Source organism: Oenanthe melanoleuca, chromosome 8, assembly GCF_029582105.1.
Source record: "Oenanthe melanoleuca isolate GR-GAL-2019-014 chromosome 8, OMel1.0, whole genome shotgun sequence".
Classification (NCBI taxonomy): domain Eukaryota; kingdom Metazoa; phylum Chordata; class Aves; order Passeriformes; family Muscicapidae; genus Oenanthe; species Oenanthe melanoleuca.
Genome location: NC_079342.1, coordinates 10,853,161 through 10,875,156, shown reverse-complemented (window position 1 = coordinate 10,875,156; position 21,996 = coordinate 10,853,161). Strand labels below are relative to the sequence as shown.

Sequence of the window (21,996 nt, the reverse complement as noted above, 5' to 3'; positions counted from 1 at the left end):
AAAATCAGGCTGTCACTGGGGCAGTTTTTCAGTTTTCCTTTTAGTAATTTGTGTCTGGCAGCATTTTTAATAGTTATTTGATAAAAGTAGCTTCCCATTACTGTAATGTTTCTGAGATTCTGTAAAGACTTTCTGTAGTTGCAGGAAAGGTGTTAATTGTGAATGTAAAAATAAGGGAAGGGGAGAGTGTGCTTTGGAATTGGGCAGACTTCAGACCTGACATGGCACAAAAAGCAAACCCCTTCTAAATGTCACATTTATATATAGAAGTGTTGTATAGATTTTTTATTACACCTGCTGCAAGTTTTGAAAACTCCTGAGGTTTCTCTGAAAGCATTAAAGTTTATAATATGTCACTGGTAAAACATACTGTGGAAGCTCCATAAAGGTAAATATTTTAGAAGAAATATTAGTATGAAATAAGTAAAAAATATTCCTATGCTCAAGAAAAAATTGAAAGTGTTGAAATTCCTACTTTGTTTTCTTATGAGTTACAGTTAACACTTTCTGTGCGAGATGCCTTCATGGATCAACAAAAGATTGTCAATATATGCATTAGCTATATTAATGAATGGAGCATATACATATTTAAATTTTATGCTTTATTTAATATTAGTGCATATCAGTGAGCCATTTTAATGATTCCCACAAATTTCTATGAGGTTATTTTAATGCTCCAAGCCAGTTTCTGTCATTTATTACAGGAAACTATTCTTAGATCTTCTTAATGGTACAACTTATATTCCACTTGATAGTATTCTGAGAAAGTAGGTATTTACAGAAAGGAGGGATACAGCTGATTCTTTATTCCATCCTCAGTATATTATGTAACTCCAGCTGTGTGTTAAAACTGATTGTTTACTTTTCATGCAATATAATCAATGATTTCTAGCAGTTTACATGCATTAATACATGGGCATATATATTGCATTTGTCTGCAGAGGTGGGTGAGATTCAGCCTGTTCTGAAATTAGATCACAGTTGCCAGTTTGACCACAAGACATCTTTCTGAGAGTTTGGAGAGTGTGTAAATGTACTGGTTTCAGTCTGGACCTTGGAATTTACTGTAGCTGTAAGAAATCCCTTAGTGTGATGACATCTGAAAAATAAGCTGATAAGACTTGCCATACTCTCTCCTGCCCAATTCACTCACTGTGTGTAGCATTCAGGGAGTCATCCTTGCTGTTTCCTCTGTGGAGTTACAGGTGTGACATAGTGTGTACATACTACATGCATCTCTTCCCTAAGGACCTGCATGAAATGAAAGATTTTGTCCCTGTTTTTTACCTGTTGTTGGGGAGGATGAAGGAGCACTCTATAAAACAGCAGCTAGAAGCAAAATACTGGAAGATACATATTTATTTCCAGATACTATTCATAGGTTTTAAAATTTTTATTCTTAAATTATATATTATAAAATCAGCTGATTTACTACAGCTGGGGTATTCATGGAGGCCTTTGAACCCTCATTTAGCTGAGACTATGGCATGTCTTGACTTTCAGACATTCCTTTACCTATTTTTAATGTTGTCAAAGACATAAAAGCCTTTCGTAAAGGGAATGAGTTGTGCAGTAGTGGAAATAGTACAGGAAAATTGAACTGGGAAAGAATAGCAGAGGTATGAGAGAAAAAAATGAGAGAAGAGGTTGTTGGGATGGTATTAAGAATACCATGCAGCCATTGTGTCAGTCCAGCTTGACTACAGAATTCAAGAGTACCTTTTGTTTTAGTCATTCTCCATAGATGTTCCAAATATTTCTGGTTTGGCTAACCTGGAAGGGTACCTCAGTTGTGGGAGGAAGTAGTGAGCAGGAATGCTTGAGCTTCCAGGGTGATTATAACTAAATTGGCAATAGCAGAGCTGTGTTTTATGAAAAGAGACAGGGAGCTTTGGGATCTTGTTAGGATCTTGTGGCAGTGTTGATCTAAAGCTTCCTTCCTTCTCTGCAGCAGCCTGTAACTCTGAAGATTAATTCATGACAGAAACCTTTTAAACCCAATACAGTTATAGTATAAATGTGTCTGGAACGTTACAACCTGTTTCTGTGTTGGATGGATATTTTATTTTTGTAAGACAGAATTTTCATTTTAAAATCACTTTGAACATTTGGCTTATTATTGCTTTCTTTATTTCCACATTAGCCACAATCCCCACCCCTAACCCCTACTAGTTTATACACATCCAGTACTCCTAATGGGTCCCAGTATCCCATATTCTCCATTGAACCAGTGCATTATTGCATGAGTGACATAAAAACAGGGAAGCCCAGAATTCCTTCTTTCAGAAGCCTCAGAAGAGGGGTAAGTTTGATAACAAGTTGAAATGCATGATGGGCTATGAGCAGTGTGTTTGTGATGTGGCTTTTCTAATGCTCTTCACCCTCATTATAAGGCTAACTTAGTTAAAAGTAACACTTCAGTTATAAGGTCAGTTCTAGAATACTTTATTTCACACTATACTGAAGTTGCCAACAGATTAAAAAGAAAATAAAAGAGAAATGTTCTTTGTCACATTTTTCATGCTTGTGTCTAAAAAAAGGTGTTATAAAGAGGGTGCTCAGCATGTGTTTGATACCTTTCTTCATTGTGTTCGCTTTCACAAATGTTTTCCTACCATCTTGTACCATAAATTTGCAGTAATTTATCATTGATATACAGTTATCACAAAAACCATCGGACAGATCAGATATCTTATTTGCTGACTTGGAAAATAGTAAAAGTTGATTGCGAGACACTGAATTAAGAAGGGATAATTTAATTTCTTTTGTACATCAAGTGCTATAGCAGATTTTAAAATACTGAATTTTTTAAAGACTACAATTTTAATGCATTTTCTGATTAATTTAGTTACTCTTGTTTGTCCTAGTTTCTTTTGGGTAAAATTATTGAAAAATTACTACCAAATGCCACTGAGACTTATCAATTAATTTACTAATACAGTGGCATATACTGCAAATAGAATTTGTCTGGAAGCCAATAGAAGGGAAATATGAAGTGGTTTCCTAGCAACAGTTGTGGTGCTAGTGATGAATGTGCTGGCACTTTCCTGTTATGTCAGAAAAGTGCAGGCTGCCCAGTTTATATATGTTTAGTGATATTTATTGATCCAAATTAAAAGGTAATTGGAGATATTTGGTTATATATAATTAATAACTTTTTGGTATTTCAAGACAATATTGACTTGCTGTCTTGTATGCATCAAGAATGGTTGTCTGTTGTTGATACAATGTGGAGATCAAGGTACTACAATGTTCTATTGCAGCAAAGTTAAATTTAGAGGCTCCCTTCTTGTCATTCTGAAACAGAATGAGTTACAGTTAAAACTGACTTTATTTATCTTTAAGTCATGTTGTGGCATCTAATTTCAGGCCCCCAGATACCTTGGGAAGAGCCTTTCTAGCACCACTTTTTAGAAAATTTTTGTGTTCCCTGAAGTCTATATGGAGAGCAGCATCTCCTTTCCCTTCTGAGTCATTGAATCATGATGCCTGGATTAGGTCGTTGTTGGAATGGCACAGGCCTTGATTACACCCTGAATTTGTTGATCACTAAATGTATTGACTCCTGCCTTACAAATCATCACCTTGTACTACCAGTAGTTCTAGAACCTCTTTCAAGGGGAAAGATCCTAACAATTACAGAATGCTAATGGAAAATGAAACCATATCTTTATTTGATTTTAAAATACATTGTTAATGTTGTAAAATTGAATTAATTTAATATATTGTTTAAATAATTTAAATTTAATAACACTTTAACATTAGAAAGCATCACTAATATCCCACAGATCTAGATTTACTCACATGTGCCATGATATTCAAGACTTCATCTCTGTAAAATCTTGAAGAATGAGCATTTAATTTATATATAATCTGAATTTCCTTGCAAGCATTTTAACAGATACCACATTATTGCTTAGTTTTAAAGTGTTTTCAACTTAAGTGTATACTGAACTAGTAATAGATTTTTTTAAAAATCTCATTGGTCAGTATTATCTTTATAATATACCTTGATTAAATGCTTAATAGTTGCTGGTATGTGATGCTGTTTCCCATGTGTTCTGTCCCTGGAAAATCATTTCCAAGTGGTACTGACATCCAGAACTGCTAAACCATAGGATCATAGAAAGGTTTGGTTTGGAAAGGACCTCAAAGATTGTCTTGTTCCAGCCCCTGCCACGGGCAGGGACCTCTGTCACAGACCAGGCTGCTCAGAGCCCTCCAGCCTGGCTTGAAGCTGCCAGGGTGGGGCATCCACAGCTGCTCTGGGCACTCTGTTCCAGTGCCTCAGCACCCTCTGAATGTATAATTTCTTCCTAACATCTAATCTAAATCTATCTTCTTTCAGTTAAAAAATGTTCCCCTTTGTCCTGTCACCATCTGCCCATGTAAGATGGAGCTCAGCTTGCTTCTGCTGAGCTTTATCCCTGAGCTGGCATCTGTTAGCCAGGAAAGCACACTGGTCATTTTGTTCAATGTGCCCTGTACAAAATTTTACTCAAGGCCCTGGACATGACAAGCCCAGTGTCCCTCCACACAGTGCATTTTCCATGATGTAGAGCAAGAGCAGCAAACAGTGACTGTAGAGTAGGTTATTGAAAGGGGGTGTGAGCAAGTGTAGCTGCTGTGTTAGTGCTGCTGTTACCTGCTGCTGCTCCTCCTTTGTGATCTTCACAATTCCAGACAGTGTTAGTGCTTATGAGAGGTCTGTGCCTGATGCCACTTGGTACATAAAATGCCTGCATTATCAGCAGTTATCTGGAGATCTTAACAGAGTTTTCTTGGAAGACTCTTTCTGAAGGGAGCAGGAAGTATGTTTATGTCATTTTACATCTCTGGACTTTGAGATTCATATGAAAGTATCATTTGTGAAGGTGCTTTACTCCCTCATTGCTAGAAACTCTGATGTGTGTGCCCCAAGCAACAGCCTTAACAATTGCTCAGGATCAAAAGTGAAGTTGAGATAATCTGTATTCTAAGTTGCTTGGTGTTTCTCTGGAAAGGGTCATCCAAATTATTAAAAGCATGATAGATCTTCAAAGTGCTGTGAATGTTAAGCCAAGATTCAGCTCCTAGCACCCATGTTTACTTTCTTCCTCTAAGGATAAAGTCTTTAAATGTCTTTTTTTTTTTATCTGGACTAAAAGAATTTTAGCTAACAATGACCCGAATGCTGTTTCCAGAAAGTAAAATTAATTACTTGTAGACCTGAAAAATATCTGTTTATTCTAGATTAGCTGTGATAACAAAGTAAATACATTGCAAAAACGACATTTTTAAGAGTGATTGTAGTGGATTTTGAGCTGTGATTAACAAATTTTTGTATATGACTGATCAGTCCATCATCATCAAATTCTGCTATTTTGTGTAATGTTGGCTGTGTGTGTGTTTCTTTTCCTACAACAAAGGCTCTTCAGCCCCTTATTCAGAACACTAAAATTCAAAAGGAATTTAATGAAGGTGTGTGTTAAAATTTTCTAAGTTAAAAATACCCATTATCACCTAGATTTTTTAAAATTAGTAATTCTTGAAGCAATTTTCTTCTTGTGCTTATAGTAAAATGTATTTTTTATAAATTAAAACATCAATCCTTAAGTGATATTTTAAAAATGCATTTTTAGGCATTAGTCACTTTTGTAACTGGTCATTGCATGTAAATAATTTCCCGTTTCTTTCTGTTTTCAAATGAACTGTGCAGTGGTCGGTGAAGATGGTAAGCCCATGTGCTGATCTGTCTGCTGTACTTCTGCTAAGATAGCATGAAAATAATCTTCTGAAAGTGTTTCCATATCATAACTGCTTTAAGTCAGGTGCTGAAACACATCTTCAGATTTTTCCACTCATATGCACAGTCTTCTTAATCATCCATGCTTAATGTAAGGCAATTAGACTTGTGATCTGGCTGCAACTAAATCTGCAATTTTTGAATTTTAGAGTTGACCAGTATTCACAAGTTGGTCATGATGGAAATACTTGGTGATTTTTTTTTTTGTCAGGAAAATTGCTTAAGCAGCATAAAATACTTACATGAAAAGATTATAAAATTTGTGTAAAGAAGAAATACTGAATACTGCACTCCGTTGGATTTGGAAGAAAAATTTGCAGGGGAAAACCTATGCTTAGAAATATAGGAAGCTGTTACATTAAATAAAACCACACCCTAATCAATATTGTAGTGCAGAGTAAAACAGTAAAAATTGACAAAAAGACCTCTCTTCTTCTGATTAATCTTTTAGGATACTGTTGATTAAACTGACCTGTAAGGAAGAATAATAGAGAGGACTCAATTGTATTTTTGTTTCTTTGTAGTGTATTCCACTTAAGTATTTTCTTGGAAGACTTTCTGAAGGGAACAGGAAGTTTGTTTGTCATTTTGAATCTCTGGACTTTGAGACTATACACAGTGTGTATTCTTCTTCCTCCAGAAAGAAACACTTGTTTTATTTTGGAAACATCATATCTTGATTTTCCTTCTTTTATGATGTCTTGTATTCCCTTCTTAAAAAGAAATGAGACTGATTTTACAAGTGCAGAAAAGTTGAGGGTGTGAGAAGATTCTAAGGGGGCTTGTTGGAAACTTGCCACCCGAGCCTAAGGTTTGTGTCAAAATCTCACCAGTCAAGTTTCTGTAAATTTTATTCTTGACAAAAGAAATGCTGGCCAGCTTGGTTTGCCTCCATGGAGGGTTACTGGAATGGCAAGTGGGTTTCTTGGGTTAAAACCAACTTCCTTAGGCAAATGGGATCACAAAAAACCCAAACCTTTGGTGATTAAGACATATCATATTCCTTCTTAACACTGTCAGTGTCTGTCACCCTGGGGGAAAGAGTTTTCACAACAAACTTGCAAGATACATAAAAAAATCTCTTTCCATTCGTTTCATACCCAGGCCCTTTTATCCTACTTATTAAAATCTTGGCACAAGTTTCCAGTGAAGTTTGCAGGTTTGGGTTCATAACAATAGGTGGTCTTAAATTGGTTGGTTTATGATTTTTTTCTTTTAAGTTTGGGAAGTAAGAGGATTTTTTTCCTCCCTGAAGTTTTTTGGTCGTTAGTTTTTGGTTTTTTGGGGTTTTTTGGTAAAAAAAGGTGACTTGGAATATTTGAGCAAGTTTTGAGTCAAATAAACAAATTTAAGTAAGAAGTTTGGTATTACAAAGATTTTTTCTGTGCTCTGTGAACAAGTTTTACTTGAGGTAAAATCCATCAAAATTTTATAAGTTTTAATATGTTTTCTAAGATTTCTAAAGTTCTAGAAGAGAGAACTATAATAGTGCTTTGTAGTGAAGATCCAAAATACAGTATTTTTCTTTTGATACCATCCAGATGACCACAGAACACACTTCAGAGAAAGAAACGATTTCTAATATATGTATATAATTATTATATACACATCTTAGATTTTTGTTCTGACTCAAATTACCTTGTCCTTTCTAAATCTTCTTTAAGTGCAGTGGATTTAAGAGGAGGTAAATGACTTCAGAAAAATTAAGTATAGAAATGCTGAGTTACAAGGCAGAAGGCCCCTTGACCGAATGAGTGCACTCTGGCAGCAGGAACATGCATTTATTCTGTGCGGTCTTTTGTAGAGCTGTCTGTCAGTAGAGTTTTTAAGTTTTAAGAAGGTCCATCTGCTTCCAGTGAACACTGTCCATGTGTGGGTATGTCAGTTTAGCTGCCCAGACCTGTGCATATTGTAGCTTGTTTCATAATATTTCTGCTTGCAGGGCCCTGCACTAGAAGATTTCAGCCACCTCCCTCCGGAACAAAGACGCAAGAAACTGCAGCAGAGAATCGATGAACTTAACAGAGAGCTACAGAAGGAAACAGACCAAAAGTGGGTGCATTTTTTGTGGGAGGTTCTGTCATGGAGAGAGAGAGCTCTGCTTTTTTTTTTATGTCCTCTACAGTGCTCAAAAGCTAGGAGACAATATGCTAGGCCAGGCTATTAAGAAACCTTTTTAAATTCATAGTTTGTTTTATGTAGGTTCTGTTAATATTGCTTCTTTCTGCTTTACTGTAGTACTCATTTTGATTCTAATACTGCATAGGGAGTATTGGCTCTAAAATCATGTGTTAAAAAATGTGTGGGTCTGTTGAGCAAGATAGCTGCAACTTCATGCTTTAAGAACAGAACATGACCAATATTTAGGAAATTGTATATAACAAACATTGTGAGAAACAGTACTGAGACTGGATAGGTAAGAGTCAACAGCTGGAGTCCTTGTGTGCCTGTGCACAAGAAAGGAAGGCAGAGGGCTAAGAGGACAGAATGAGAGAAGGATTTAGGCATGGTGTGAAGACCAGCAGTTCCTCACTGCTGTGCTTGGTAGCTAATCATAGTTCAGGATCTCATACACATTATTTTAGCTTTAATGAATCAAAACTGGTATGTTAATTATTGTCATGGGTGTATGTTTTTAGAGATGCCCTCATCAAGATGAAGGATGTTTATGAAAAAAATCCCCAGATGGGTGATCCAAGCAGTTTGCAACCAAAATTAACTGAGACTATGAGCAATATGGACCGTCTTCGGATGGAAATACACAAGAATGAGGTTAGAAGCTAAAACAGTTTCTTGGAAAATGTAAATGATTGGTATAATTGTACTTCGCCTTGCAGATTTTAAATACAGCACCCAGAAAAACTACTTAAGAGTAGAGCTCCTGATACAATTTTTTGTGGGGTGCTGTATTTTCAAGTATGTTCATCTAACTAGAATAAGGATATACATTATTAAAGATGTAAACTGTTCAGAAGAAGATATTATTGTTCACTTACTCCGAAATTCACATGTAGTTAAAGACTTTTTTCTTACACTAGTATGGAGCATAGGCTAAGCATAAAGTCCAAGTTCATGCTTTATGTGAAGTAATTGTGAGACTTGACATCTGACTGCAGTCTCTATGTGGCTGTGAACTGTCTGCAGTTCAATGCATTTGTTAAATGTGCTGATTTAGAATCAGTTTTTCTTTGACACCAGTATTTGCCTTTTTTCCCCAAGGCCTGGCTCTCTGAAGTTGAAGGTAAAGTGGCAGCCAGGAGCGACAGGCGGCACAGCAGCGACATCAACCACCTTGTCACCCAGGGCCGAGAGAGGTCACTGCTCTGTCTCTACTGCTTTACATCCTGTGCTAGAGTCTGTACAGCTCTCTGATGATTACAGGGGGGATGGGTGTTGCTTACCCTCCCAAGGAGTATGTCCTTCTAAAGGAAAATCTTAACTGGTTCTGACTTCTAGAGGTCACTTCCTCCCACTCTGGTAACATATAAAAATAGTCTAATTGAAACACCTGCTCATTAAATAGCAGTGCCTTCTAAACCTGTCTTACTCCATTGCGTAAGGCTCACTAGTTTTCCATGTTCTGTGGAGACAGGTATGTCAAATTTATGTTTGTTTTTCTAGCAGAATTCAGTCTAAGCTTCTGCTAGTTGAGATTTTTCAGTAAATCATCTCTGACAGTAATATAAAAAATGCTAACAGGAATTCCAAAACAATATCCATGACCTTTCCTTTCTGTGATGCACGGATGCTGTGAGTTTTAGAGCTAAGAGCTCCTCAGAGCCCTCATGCTCCAATGATTGCATTGTAGCCCTGAAGGGAGTTACACGGATGATGCCAACCAGGAAGTTCGTGGCCCACCACAGCAGCACGCTCATCCCAATGAGTTTGATGATGAGTTCGAAGATGATGATCCATTACCAGCTATAGGACATTGCAAGGCAATATATCCCTTTGATGGTAAGGTTAACAGCATGCACTGAGATTCTTTAACTGTAAGGCATGGGTGATTTGTTATAAAGAAGATAGGTAAAATGCCTTAAAGCAAATTACTTGTATGAGTAACTAATTGCTTAAAAGACCAGTGAAGATACTTTATAAATTGCTCTAATTTATGAGCAGTACTTGGCCTGTTTTAAGATAAATATTAGCACAGCTATTGGCAAATATTCAGCTTTACAAATTGTGACTGGGTTTTTTTCTAAGTCTGTTTGGCCATATGTTCTCTTGCACAGATTTTTCATTCTTCCTGTTTATATATAATTTGGAAACTATGCCTTTGGAAAAAGATGACTTGAAATTCTGTCTATACAGTGGGACTTCTTTTGCCTCTTGTTTTTCCCAGGTCATAATGAAGGCACTCTAGCAATGAAAGAAGGGGAAATTTTGTACATTATTGAGGAGGACAAAGGAGATGGGTGGACAAGAGCTCGAAGACATAATGGAGAGGAAGGCTATGTGCCAACATCATATATAGATGTAACGCTAGAGAAAAACAGCAAAGGTGCAGTAACCTATATCTAACAGTAAACTGGCAGCTCTCAGTTGTACATTCCCCAGGGAAAGTAGTGGAAAAAATGTAAGTTATACAGGCTCATGGAAAGAATTACAGAATCAGAAGTCAGCAATGATCTGTTGTTTGCATGGGGAATTAGCTGTAGTTCTTTTCAGAGATGACCACATTAAATTAAGTATCTTACACTGGTCTATAATTTTGACCAATGTCTTCTGCTTTCCTGCTTTACAAAGCACTAAATCCAATTCAGTTATTGAACTGAAAAAGACCAGGATTCCTGCTTTGTTCTGTGGAATACTTAGAGAACTGAAAAAGTACTTTAGTTTCAAAGATCTCTAAGATTTGCTGTTCACACTTTTATGACTTAAACTATATTCTTAAAACAGAGATCTTTTTCCTCTAATAACTAACTGAACTCAGTTACTGAAAATTATTAATTTCCTTCCGTAGCAAATACTTGGCAGCTTTCACTTCTTAAACAGGAAAATGTTTTCTGATTCTGAAAGTTCAACAAAAATACTCAGGAAAAAAACATTATGATTAAGAAGGACAGAAAGTCCACTGACCTATCTCCTTCCTTTTCAGTACTTGTAATGTAGAATGTTCTGTATTGGACATGACGTCATTGTTCTAACTCTAGATACCTTGAACAAACAAAAAAAGATCACAAGTAATGCTTGATGTCTTACTGGAAACTCTCCGCTCCTGATAAGGGAATGAATGATTTTATATTCTTAATCTGTGCCTGTAAAGCTAAGTCTTTTAATTGTATTGTGTTTAGTCTAAAGACAGTGTCTTAAATGTACAGCAATTTTCCTCATTGTTAAATCACTGAGGTTTGGAAACTGCATTGCACAACTTGATTACTGGAAAAAAACAGCTAATTTTGTATTTCTAATGAGAGCTTGTGGAATTAAGTACAAGGCTAATGTATAGCCACTGAGAATGGCCTTTTAGAAATGAGCACGCTTCTCTGTCTTCTAAAGGCCTTCAGTAACTTTGTTCTTTTCTTTTTCCTCTTGGACTGCAGGTTCCTGAAGCGGGTTTCTGAGAAAATGGGCGAGATCTTGAAGGAGGTTACATGCAGCTGCTGGGGGGGTGGGGGTGGGGAGGGGAGGGGTACTAGACTGGGAGGCCCAAGGGAAAAGCTAGTTGCATGAATGCATGCAGACATACATTTAGTAGTCACTAACATCTTAGCATCTCCATATATAGGTAAGGATGTATTACAAAATCTTCAATTTGTGCAGGAGAATAGAGTTCCATTACCAGAGTAAAAAGGCTACTGCTCCTGAAATTGCTTTATTTTCATTGTCCTAGGTTGTCCCAGGTGCACAAACTATATTTTAGCTTGTGCTACATTTTGATTTTCTCAGTTATGCTCTTTTCCACCTCACCTTTATTGGCAGTCATTTAGAGCCCTGTGTCAGTTATCAGTCTGCCTGTGCCACCTCCATGCTCGCCGTTAACCTCCTCCTGCATGCCTAGGACAGTCAGGCATGTTCTGTGTAACACTTTGTCATCATTGCTGTCTTATTTTGTAACAAATCATTTTCTTTAAATATCTTCAGCACTAGAGTTTCATCCCAGTATCCATGTATGCTGCTATAACAATACCACTGCAACCATCATTACATTCCAGATGTCTGGCATAACTGATAAGCGACTTTAAGGTATTCTGTTAATTTGGGGAAATAATGCATCTCAGCTCTAGCCTACAATGCAATCAAGAGAAACTCCGAGAACTGTGGTCCATCTTCAGCCCTTCAGTAACCTGTTGTGAGCACTGACAGCCTGGAGCACAACCAGAGGATTCACCACTGCAAGCTAATGACTGTTTTCAGAAGTCAACCACTTGCCATTCAACTGCTGCCTTAAACTAGAGTGCCTAAATCTGTTGTTTGCCAACACTACCACTTACAGTATCCCACAAAGGGCTTTGTGTCTCAGCTCTTCTCAGTGCTGCAGCTGCTGAGGTAGCCACGGTAGGTGTTTTCTAGAGCTCTACTTTACTGGATACATGGTGCATCCATGAATTTTATACATTGAAACGTGTATCTCTTCATTTGACTTTAATATTTTTTTAAAAGATTTTTATGGAAACTGTCTTTTAGTTTTTCACTATGACGTTCCAATTTCAATTACTGCAGTGCTAGTCCATTTCCATGTGATGCTTCATTGTATGGACCAGGTGACATTTGAGTGACACTTCATCATGATCTTTGTGCACTTTTACTTGTAAACAATTGAAATTTGGATATGTTTATACGTGTAAATATAGTTGTCTGCAGTGCCCCTATTGCTTATGTTGTCTTGCCTCCCATTTGTGGTTCTATTAATAAATGCATCATATCTGATTGATTAGGGTGATAAGAATTAGACTAGAGATGTTGGGGGGAGGGATACTTACATCAACACAAGCTTGTCAACCCAGCCACCTGCTGTTTGGCAGTGTATTATGGAATAATAATTGAAACATCCTGTTTTCTGGGGTCTGAAGCAATATGTGGATGCAGCAGTGCTGGATTCTTTTTCATTTCAGTGTTATTAGGAACTATACTACCAGTAAAACTGAATTTGAGTGACTTGTGTAGAGGTTTATTCCTTTTGTTATGTATACCACTATTACACAGCTTGACCTAGTGTACTATGGGGCCTATTAAACTCTAAAGTTTAGATTTTTGGAGCTTGTATACAGGGTTATTTATATAATAATGTGACATTACTCAATACTGACAAAACTACTTAGGTAGTTTTTTGGGTTTAGGGTTTTTGGGAGGGTGTGTTGGGATTGGGGTTGTTTTTTTTGTTTTTTTTTTTTTTTTTTTCCTTTTTTTTAAAATCTAGTGCTTTTTTAATTTGGGAAAAACTCAGTGATTCCTGTGGGTCCCTTCCAACCAAGAATATTCTGTGATTCTGTAATTCTGTGAAGAGGAAGAAATGTGATCTGTGTATTTTCTGGTTAAGGGCCTGTGGTCTGCCTGGCTAACAGCCTTGGAGGTCAGTAATAACACTTCCTGGTGAAAGACTAAATGTTCCTTTTACACTACTGTTTGTTTTTCTGAAACCAGGATTTGCTTCCTTTGGAGGCAGGTTGCTTTCAAGAGGGATAGTGCAACTTGTATGAGGGTTATTAAACATAGGAAAAAGCATTTCTACTTGCACAGCTTATAAATCATTTACTCTAAAATTCAGAACATGAGTTGTCTTAAAGAATCAGACATTTTCCAGTAATTTTTTTAATCCTTTTTTGTGCACATGTTGATTTCCTAAATGTTAAATGCTTTGTTTAAAAATAGTGTTCTCTGTTGAGAATATTTTCATGGAATAAAAAAATCTTTTCATGGTCTAAATAATTAGTTTCTGCATTTGTCTTCTGTTAAGATTGACTTTGAGTTATGAGGTCTGGGAACTCTTGTTCTGGTGATAAAAACCTCTGCTGTGATTGTAGATAGGAGGAACAGATTCTGGTGTTAGTTTTGTTATCATCCTAGCCCAGTACTTTCAGTGCTCTAAGCAACATCTCACTCCAGGAAAAGGCATAATGACAACATGCACATGCAGCTCTGCTGTAGTTCTTAAGTATTTATACAATGTCTGAGACTAACCCTTATTCTGTATACAACCAAGTAGGATTTGGTAAGACTCTTTGTATCATAAACTCTGTTATTGCTGATTTCCTATAAAAAGTGGTAACACCTTATGCTTTGCCTTCATCCAAGGAAAAAGTACTTACCGAAGTGATTCACCTCAGTAAATGAAGCAAGTTTAATATATACATACACCCACGTTTACTCATGTCTGAAAGCATTTTAATTATCTGGATTGTTTGTTTTTGCCATTTCATCATTTATTCCTGGCAGCGTAGCCAGCAAAAGCATCTATAGATGACTATAGGTGCTGTCTTAAAAAAAAGGGGAAGTTGTCCCAACACATACAAAGATTAATTTCCTAGTTTCATAGGCACAGGGAGGTTTGAACCTTCTGGTTACAGATAAAGGATCATTTCTGCAACTTGCAGTGTTTCTGTGATTTGTAAATATGCAAATTATTTTGCATAAAGATACAATTCACAATTCTGTCTACAGTGTTTTTTATATTCATTAAAGGAATATTATACAACAAATTTTCTGCCATGTCAGATAATTAATCTATCATTTTATTTACACTATTTGCTTCATCTGAATATTAAGATGCCAATGCCCTTACTCCTTGGCATCATTAAAACATTACAACTTTGGGGAAATAAAGGGAAAACCTAACTGTTTAAAGGGCTCAGTAAATGACTCGGTGACACAGTAAATAAATAATTTGTTTAGCAATCAGTAGTTTTTAAAACAAGTGTGCATTGTGCAGTTAAAAGTTCTAAACATCTTGTGAAATGCAAGAAGTCTGTGCAGTATCAAATTGCCAAAAGACTGCTAAGGTTATTTCAAGTATATCACTTAAATAGTGTTTCCAGAGTCTTATATACTTAATTGTTCTACCAGCTTCACTGGAGGAGGTTCCAGTTTTCGGGAAAGTGCAGTTAAGATCCGGTTGAATTTCTCATATCTTTCACTTTGATTAACTTGTGCTCCTTTGCTGCCCCAGAGCAATCTCATTTGAAATTCTGTCTTGAAGATTTCACTCAGCTCTTCATCTGGCTGGAAACCTAGTAAGTAAAAAGAATCCCACAGTATCAGCACCAGGCTAATATTTTTACTCTGTAGAAATGGCTTTTAAACTGTCTTCTCTCCAAATAAGCTGTAGTGCACTGGGTTCTGTTTGCACAATGATTTTAACAAGCTCATAAAACAGTGAAAATGCCTTTCCAGCTTTGACATTCTGGTAACACTGATGGCTCTAAGGACACTGGGATAGGCTAGCCTTGCTCAGTACTAATGTCTAGAATTGTCATTATAGCAGACCTTAAATATAGTTACTGACTTACACATGTTGCCAGCAGAAATTACTATATTTCTCCCCACTCCCTTTATTTTTTAAACTTGCAGTGGAAAAGCTAAGTCATGTTGTTAACATATTGCTGCTTTCTGGCTATTAAGTGGTCACCATCTCAATGATACAACTTGCACTGTGGTAAAGAATCTTGTATTTCAGTTGTGATAATCAGAGTAGGAATTTTAGATTGTACAGAAGACAGGAAGTATCCTCAGTCTGTACTGTACTGCTGTTCAGTTGCCAGAAGGGTCAGCATATTGAGTCATGGGAACTTCAAGTATGTTTAGCAAAAATGCTTGCTGGAGAGCTGTAGTGATGACTAATTTACTGTCTGCTTTTAAACGATCTTAATGCTGTCCTCAGACTGTTTCCTGCAGGACATTTGCTGCTGCCAAAGAGGAGAATTTCTCTCTGTGCCAGCCAGGGGCAGTGGGCAGGCACACAGCCCAGCTGCAGTGGGGGCAGCAGTCTCTCCTACCTTGCAGCAGCCGCTCTGCCGTCAGGCGGAACGTCTCGGCGTGCTGGGCCAGCAGGCGTGCCGTGCCCAAGTGCCTGAGCATGATCTCACCGCTCTGGTCACTGCTTTCCCACAGCTCCACGCCTTCAAAAACAACAGCCTGGCGCTCCAGCAGGGTCACCAGAGGCATCAGCAGTGGCACTGTGATGTTGTTCTGTGGAGCACTGATGGTTTCTGGAATAGAGCAACAGTCATACATCTAATATCATCAGACATTATTGTTAATTGAAGAAGGTATTATAACTGCAGTGTTCTTTTTTTTAAGTTAGAAACTACTATTTGTCTTCCATCTTTCAAATGGAGGACAAATAACCTTCAAAAACCTATTTTTAAATATACCTGTCCTACCTGTTTCCAGTGAACTTTTTGGGGAAGAAATTCACACAACACAAATTGGTGCTGGAAAGCTGCATTTGCTACAGGGGAAAGCTCTGCTGACTTAATATGCACTGGCACAGAGATTTTAAATATTTTCAAAACTGGTCATTCCAGTAAAATATCCATGAGGCTAAAAAGTTTTCACTGTCTACCTGTTCTCTTGGAGAAATGTTCTGAGAAATTGTCTCTGCCTTGCATCCCTTTAGAAACAGAAGCTGCAGTGAATCTGGCACAGGAGCACCTAATGTGACCAGATTTATCAAAACCTTCAATTTTATTTGAAGATTCATCCTCTGATCTAATAGACAAGGCAAATGAGAAGCAAAATCTGCCAGAATTAATTCTCCTGTGAGGAGAGAGATTTTTTTCCCCCATTTCTGTGGCAAGATGTTGCAATGTGTCAAGTTTCTGCTCGACACAGAGGAAGTAGGGGTGTGGGAAGAATGTTATATTCTGCAGGGATACAGGCAAACACAAACTGATGTTTGGCTGGCAGACTGTTTGCTTCTATTTATAATATATGGGATAATACAAGTTTACATCATCATTTTAACATACAATGCAACAGCTGTGGAAAGAGCAGCTGCCTAATCTCCCCACACAGGAAATGAGTAGGGGGAGGGTTAAAATGCCAAACAAAAATCAGTGTCACTCATACTCACTAGTCCACTCATCTTGTCCTTCATGCAAAGCTTTGCAGGATGGTTTCAGCTGTTTTTCATACATAATGGCAGTCTGGGTATAACAATGTCTTAGAGCTGTCCAGGTTTGTTCTAATCTGCTGACCTGTGCATACAAAATAGAGAATACCCTTTATTGACTCCACTGCAGGGAAAGTACACTGCTGGTCACAGAGTCATGGAATAGTCACAAAGACTATTCTGCTGTTCTCTCTAGTCCTGAAAAAGTGACTCAAATTAAATAAGCCATCAAACAATTCCCCACTTTGGAACATAAAGAGAAACAGATTTTCACCTGTGGCATTTCCAGTGCTTTCATAATGGCAGAAAACCCATATAAATCTCCTAGTGACTCCTTCAACTCCACAGCAACTTGGATGATTCTGTTTAATGTTGCTGCTCGCTCTTCTACATTTCCTGTGCAACCCAAGATATCAACAGCTATTCCTATTGCCATGGTATTGTGCCTGTAAGTGAAACAATTCATGTGACCTATTACAAATTATTAAATGTACATGAGTTCAAAGATCAGTTCAAAAGCGTATCTTTATTTTGGCATGCCCAGCAAACTTAGTCTTACCAACATCTTTGTACCAAAACCACTAATGACATGTGGAATAAATACATTCTCCTGAGATACTACTATCTATACAAAATTCTGCTCAAGCAATTAATGAATGAATGAACACTTCTGGGAAAATTGCCCCAATACCCTTTGTCCTCCACATTCAAATCCTGTGACCGCCGCCCCCCCGTCCACGATTTCTCAGCAATCAAACTACTGAAATATGAAGCAGAAAATGCAGAACACCCAAAGTGTTCCCCCTTAACTTGTGCAGAGGTGTTTCAGAAAACTTTGCTGGTTATGTAGTACTTTATTAGATCTTCTTGTTACACGCAAAGGACCTTTCAGTCTCCTCCACACACTGACATGCTCAGATAGGTTCTAGTCCCCTGAATTTTAGTTTACTTGAGCTTGTGAAGGAGAGCTGATGGCATTCAGCTGTTCCAAGGACCATGCTTTCAACACCTTTCCCCTTTCCCTGTACTGCATGTGACAGTTGCCTTACAAGGAATCCTTTCCTATTCAAAACGAATTTACATACCAATACAGTAGATAACCTGTACACGTGAATTCGGAAAACATGCAGGAGAGCATCCTTGAAGGAAATGAGGACAGTGCAGCCATGCTTTGAGCTTCTGGCCCTCTGCCTTGGCAATGAGGAACAGGAACATTTACCTCTCAATCAGGTCAAGGCGCAGCTGGTGTCCGTAAGGCAGGGTGATCAATTCAAGACCAGAGTTCCCTCCCATATTCCTCCTCATCTCTTCAGAAACTTCTACTATCCTTGCCACCTGTCAGATGCAAAAAACTCTGCATGAATTTTGAAACTAACATTTTTCAAAAAACCAGCCCTCTGGCCACAGAGAAGTCCTCCTGTAAGTGCATGGCATACAGAGCTAAGTGCACAGCATGCAGCCTTGTCATACAGGCATCAGAGAAAAACTTTAACCTATGCATGTTCAGTGCCTGACCCAAAAGTCAAGGAAATATTTTTTTAAAATTATACAGCCACCAGCAAACATAAAAGGTGTGAACAAAATGCTTTATCAAACTTCATCCTCTGCTTCCAGAAAGGGATTACTCTGCAGGTTCCGGGAAATGTAGTGCGCTCTCAGCCTGATCCTTGTCTGAGAGGCACTGCTCTTTGCCTTAAGGACATACACACTTGCTTTGCCTTTTTTCTTTCTAAAAAACTACTGCTCAGAACATTTTTGGTTACACTACAGAGTCCTAAAGATTAATTAGGTTCATAAAAGTTTGTAAAGATGAATTAGAAAAAGGACTAAGGAAGACACAATGTTGTGCCTAATGAAGTCAGTGTGTGAAAGCTGACACCCTTACCAATTTGTCTTTGCTTTTTAAACAGATTGTATTAGCTACTGGTTATCTCAGTAATAATTATAATTGCTAATAATAAGTAAAACCACATTAATATGATGATGAAAGATTATCTGCTGGTTTAAGGCCTGTATGTTGACATATGTACAAACCAATCTGCCTGCAATTTTCTGATACACCCATCAGCAGGCTTTTTTGGCTATGAAACGATGAAAGCAATCTGGGCTGCATAACAAGCCTCACCAGTACAAAACAGCACTGTAGAAAAACCTGTTTCACTTCTGGAGAAGCAGGAGTGATATGAAGCCCCTGGAGACACTGACTGCTATTCCACCACAAGTATGCAAGTGGCAAACACTCACCTCCATCACTTCCCATATGGGTGAGTTTTTATTTGAAACTGCATTATTTAAAAGGCAAACTCAACTACTGATGACACAGGACACATGAACTTTAGTCTGGGATCTCTTACAAAGGATTCATTCTGGCCCAAATTCACAGGCCAATCTCATTGCATCATCTTATCAGTGCAGTCTGCAACAAGTTGCCAGTAAATGACAGGCATTGATTGGCTCAGCACTTGGAGGTGAATATCAAACAAACTTCTCTACCTGTCCCAGCTAGTTACTGTTCCTGCTCCAAAATCCAAAAATCTGTTTCTGCAAAGCCCTCCAATGACTCTTAATTAATTCCAACAGGCTAGTTGGTGCCTTAGTTCCATTGCAAAGTTTACAGTATTTAAAATAAGGAGTCTAATGATGAGCTAACTGAATATTATATACATACATATATATAAACTCACTAAGGCATGCATATCCTATACCTTCAAGCAACATACTGTTTAACAATATATTAAAGATAATTTAGTTATTAAGTTGAAGGAAGGAAAAAAAAAGTCAATTTTGGAACTAAAATGTTAGAAAAATGCTGTTAATACTCTTGGAACCATAGTAAAGAAACCTCAATCTACCACTTCTGAGAAGAGTGAGCAATTGTGGAGCTGAGTTTTCCTGAGTCACCTTGTCTGCATGAAGCCTCACTTAGCAGCAGCCAACAGTTATGGAGAAAAGAAAAAGCTGTGTTTGCTGTTGGCAGGCCCCCAGCAGCCGGCAGGACTCACACACTGGGCTGCTCCAGGGACCTGCCCCCTCCTCAGACCTTTGGTGTCTATCAGTGCAGCAGCACCAGCAGAGTGCTACTGATGTGCTTCTTCTGGAGCATCTCCACTCCCACTGCCCTTCCTGCCTGCAATGGAGTTACCCAGTAAGTAACCATGTCTTCTCAAACTCTTCTTAAAAAGACCAAAACCACCAAAGCCCAACAAAACTTGGGGGCTTAGATACCCACCATACCATTTGGTTCCTGTAGCTGCTCTGCAGCAGGTACAGCACTCAGTCACACCAGCAAAGTCATGTAGATTTAACTGCAGTTACATTTCTTTCATTACACAAAATCATCATCTCATTAGGAGATGATTCTCCTGTCTTTCTGATCCATTAGCTGATCTCCAAGCCCTGGCAGCTGACCAAAGTGTACAATGTGAAAAACAGTTCTTTGTGGTTTTTTTTCATCTTTCTAAGCAATTTCACTAGCACAGTTCTCTCACAGGACAGAAAAGCACAAGTCCTGATAGCTATTTTCCCACACTACCTATCCAGCTCTAAGAGAGGAACTCAGACCAAGATTAGAAGAGCAGCTGGTTTCAGAAGTTTAAATATATTTTGTTCCATTGAACGCTGTATATAATGGCCATGTGGCAGCCAGGTAATGCCTGCCTGCTCTTTGCCCTAACAAGCTATTTCCTGCCATGAACTGTTGTCCCCACTTTAGTGCTTTACAGCATAGAGAGCTCTTCCTCCAAGACAGGAGAAAGGCTGAATCATGGGTATGCAGCAACTGATAGGAGAGTTAAAAGACATGAAACTTCGAGAATTTGAATCTAAAATCAAGCATGAGCAGAGACCTTTAGTCCAAAGAGTTTGTGAACATTCTTATTCTTCAAATAGAAAACAGTCTAAAAATTCCTGCAAACAATACAAACATTGTATTAGCTGCAAATCTACTCATTATTCTTTTCCAATCAATTCTTTAAACAGTCTAAACTGGCACAATATAAAATAAAACAAGTGATCCTCTTTTTACCTTGCAGTCCATTCTAAGAATATGCTGTGCAATCATCTTTGGGTTATTGTTGGTAAAAAGCTCCTTAACTCTTCTTAGCATGGATGTTTCCAGTGGCTTGTTTTCAGGAGGAAGAAGTCTGGATTCAAAATCATTCGGTTTAAAACTAGACACTGTCTCATAAACAGGTGCAGAAAAGAGGCTGTCCTCTTCAGCCATCTGAGTTGAAGCTTCTGAAGGATCTGCAGGGCTCGTTGTAGGATCATCATCAAGGATCAAATAGCTTGTTTCAGAGTTCCTGAATGTTGCCCTCTCCTTTTGAGTCAGATGTTCCACATAGCTGTTTTTCTGACACAAGTGTTGCTTTGCTGCTGTAGGGTGTCTGGCAGGGTTTAGTTCACAATAGTGTCCTTCAGAGCTGTGGGAAGCCAAAGGAGAATCTGGGGGTTTCATCAGGGGTGCTTTGCAGGGTTTAGGTGGAGGCTTTAGACAGAGCTGACTGTCTGATCCTCTAAGAGCTTCCCCTAGCTGTGACTCTAAGATGACTTTCTGAACAACTGTGGGGCTTAGAGATGGCTCACTGCCTGTTCTAAATGCAGGTGAGCTTGGACAGGAGTTTGCATCTGCTTCAGGTAATCGAGATGAATGTCTTGAACCTGCAGGGGAAAACAGTGTTTTAGAAGGCCAAAACACACAATTCCTGGTGCCTGTGCCAGGGTTCATCTCCTGATGCTATTTCCTAAGGATAATATTGTCAGATCACAGTTATTTGCTGGCAAAATTGTATATTTTCAGGAATGACCTAGCCAGCAAATTCCATTCACTTGCTGAGACTCCCAAAATCCCAAATACATGAACAGCTGCACCATAGTATTATTCTGTGGTTATGCTGACAATACTTCCAGTCCCTGCTGCATACATTGGCTATCCTGTCAGAGCTGGATGGCCTCCATGCCTTGGAATAGGAGGTTTCTTTGTAACCTGATCTAGGCTATAAAAACTACTTCCAGCTGTATGACATAGAAGATGAATCATTTCTGAGAATGACAAGTTTGAGATGAAAGCAAAACTCCCTGAAGTCAAGCCTGAACCTGAAGTAAGGTATGGAAGGAATGAACTTTAGAAATGCTAATCTTTCTGTGAAACAGAGCTAGTTTG

The 21,996-nt window shown here is 38.2% G+C and overlaps 2 protein-coding genes across 10 annotated transcripts in view; one reads left to right on the top strand and one right to left on the bottom strand.

Annotated features, from left to right (window-relative positions):
• FNBP1L (formin binding protein 1 like) overlaps positions 1 to 13,654 on the top strand; it is a 58,286-nt gene extending 44,632 nt beyond the window's left edge. For 2 of the 4 annotated variants that reach the window (XM_056497918.1, XM_056497915.1), the window contains exons 10-14: positions 7,728 to 7,837; positions 8,425 to 8,557; positions 9,005 to 9,099; positions 9,594 to 9,742; positions 10,128 to 13,654. In XM_056497918.1, the coding sequence (XP_056353893.1) occupies positions 7,728 to 7,837; positions 8,425 to 8,557; positions 9,005 to 9,099; positions 9,594 to 9,742; positions 10,128 to 10,306 (666 nt within the window). In that variant the 3' untranslated portion in view covers positions 10,307 to 13,654. Of the gene's footprint in view, positions 1 to 2,143; positions 2,303 to 5,698; positions 5,714 to 7,727; positions 7,838 to 8,424; positions 8,558 to 9,004; positions 9,100 to 9,593; positions 9,743 to 10,127 lie in introns of all 4 variants that reach the window. The other 2 variants (XM_056497919.1, XM_056497916.1) reach the window with 2 other exon arrangements.
• The window catches only part of BCAR3 (BCAR3 adaptor protein, NSP family member), an 86,422-nt gene continuing 77,521 nt past the window's right edge, over positions 13,096 to 21,996 (bottom strand). For all 6 annotated transcript variants that reach the window (XM_056497908.1, XM_056497910.1, XM_056497909.1 and 3 more), the window contains 6 exons: positions 20,860 to 21,494; positions 18,055 to 18,170; positions 17,110 to 17,281; positions 16,797 to 16,920; positions 15,718 to 15,930; positions 13,096 to 14,952 (listed from right to left, as the gene is read on the bottom strand). In XM_056497908.1, the coding sequence (XP_056353883.1) occupies positions 14,765 to 14,952; positions 15,718 to 15,930; positions 16,797 to 16,920; positions 17,110 to 17,281; positions 18,055 to 18,170; positions 20,860 to 21,494 (1,448 nt within the window). In that variant the 3' untranslated portion in view covers positions 13,096 to 14,764. The remainder of the gene's footprint in view (positions 14,953 to 15,717; positions 15,931 to 16,796; positions 16,921 to 17,109; positions 17,282 to 18,054; positions 18,171 to 20,859; positions 21,495 to 21,996) is intronic.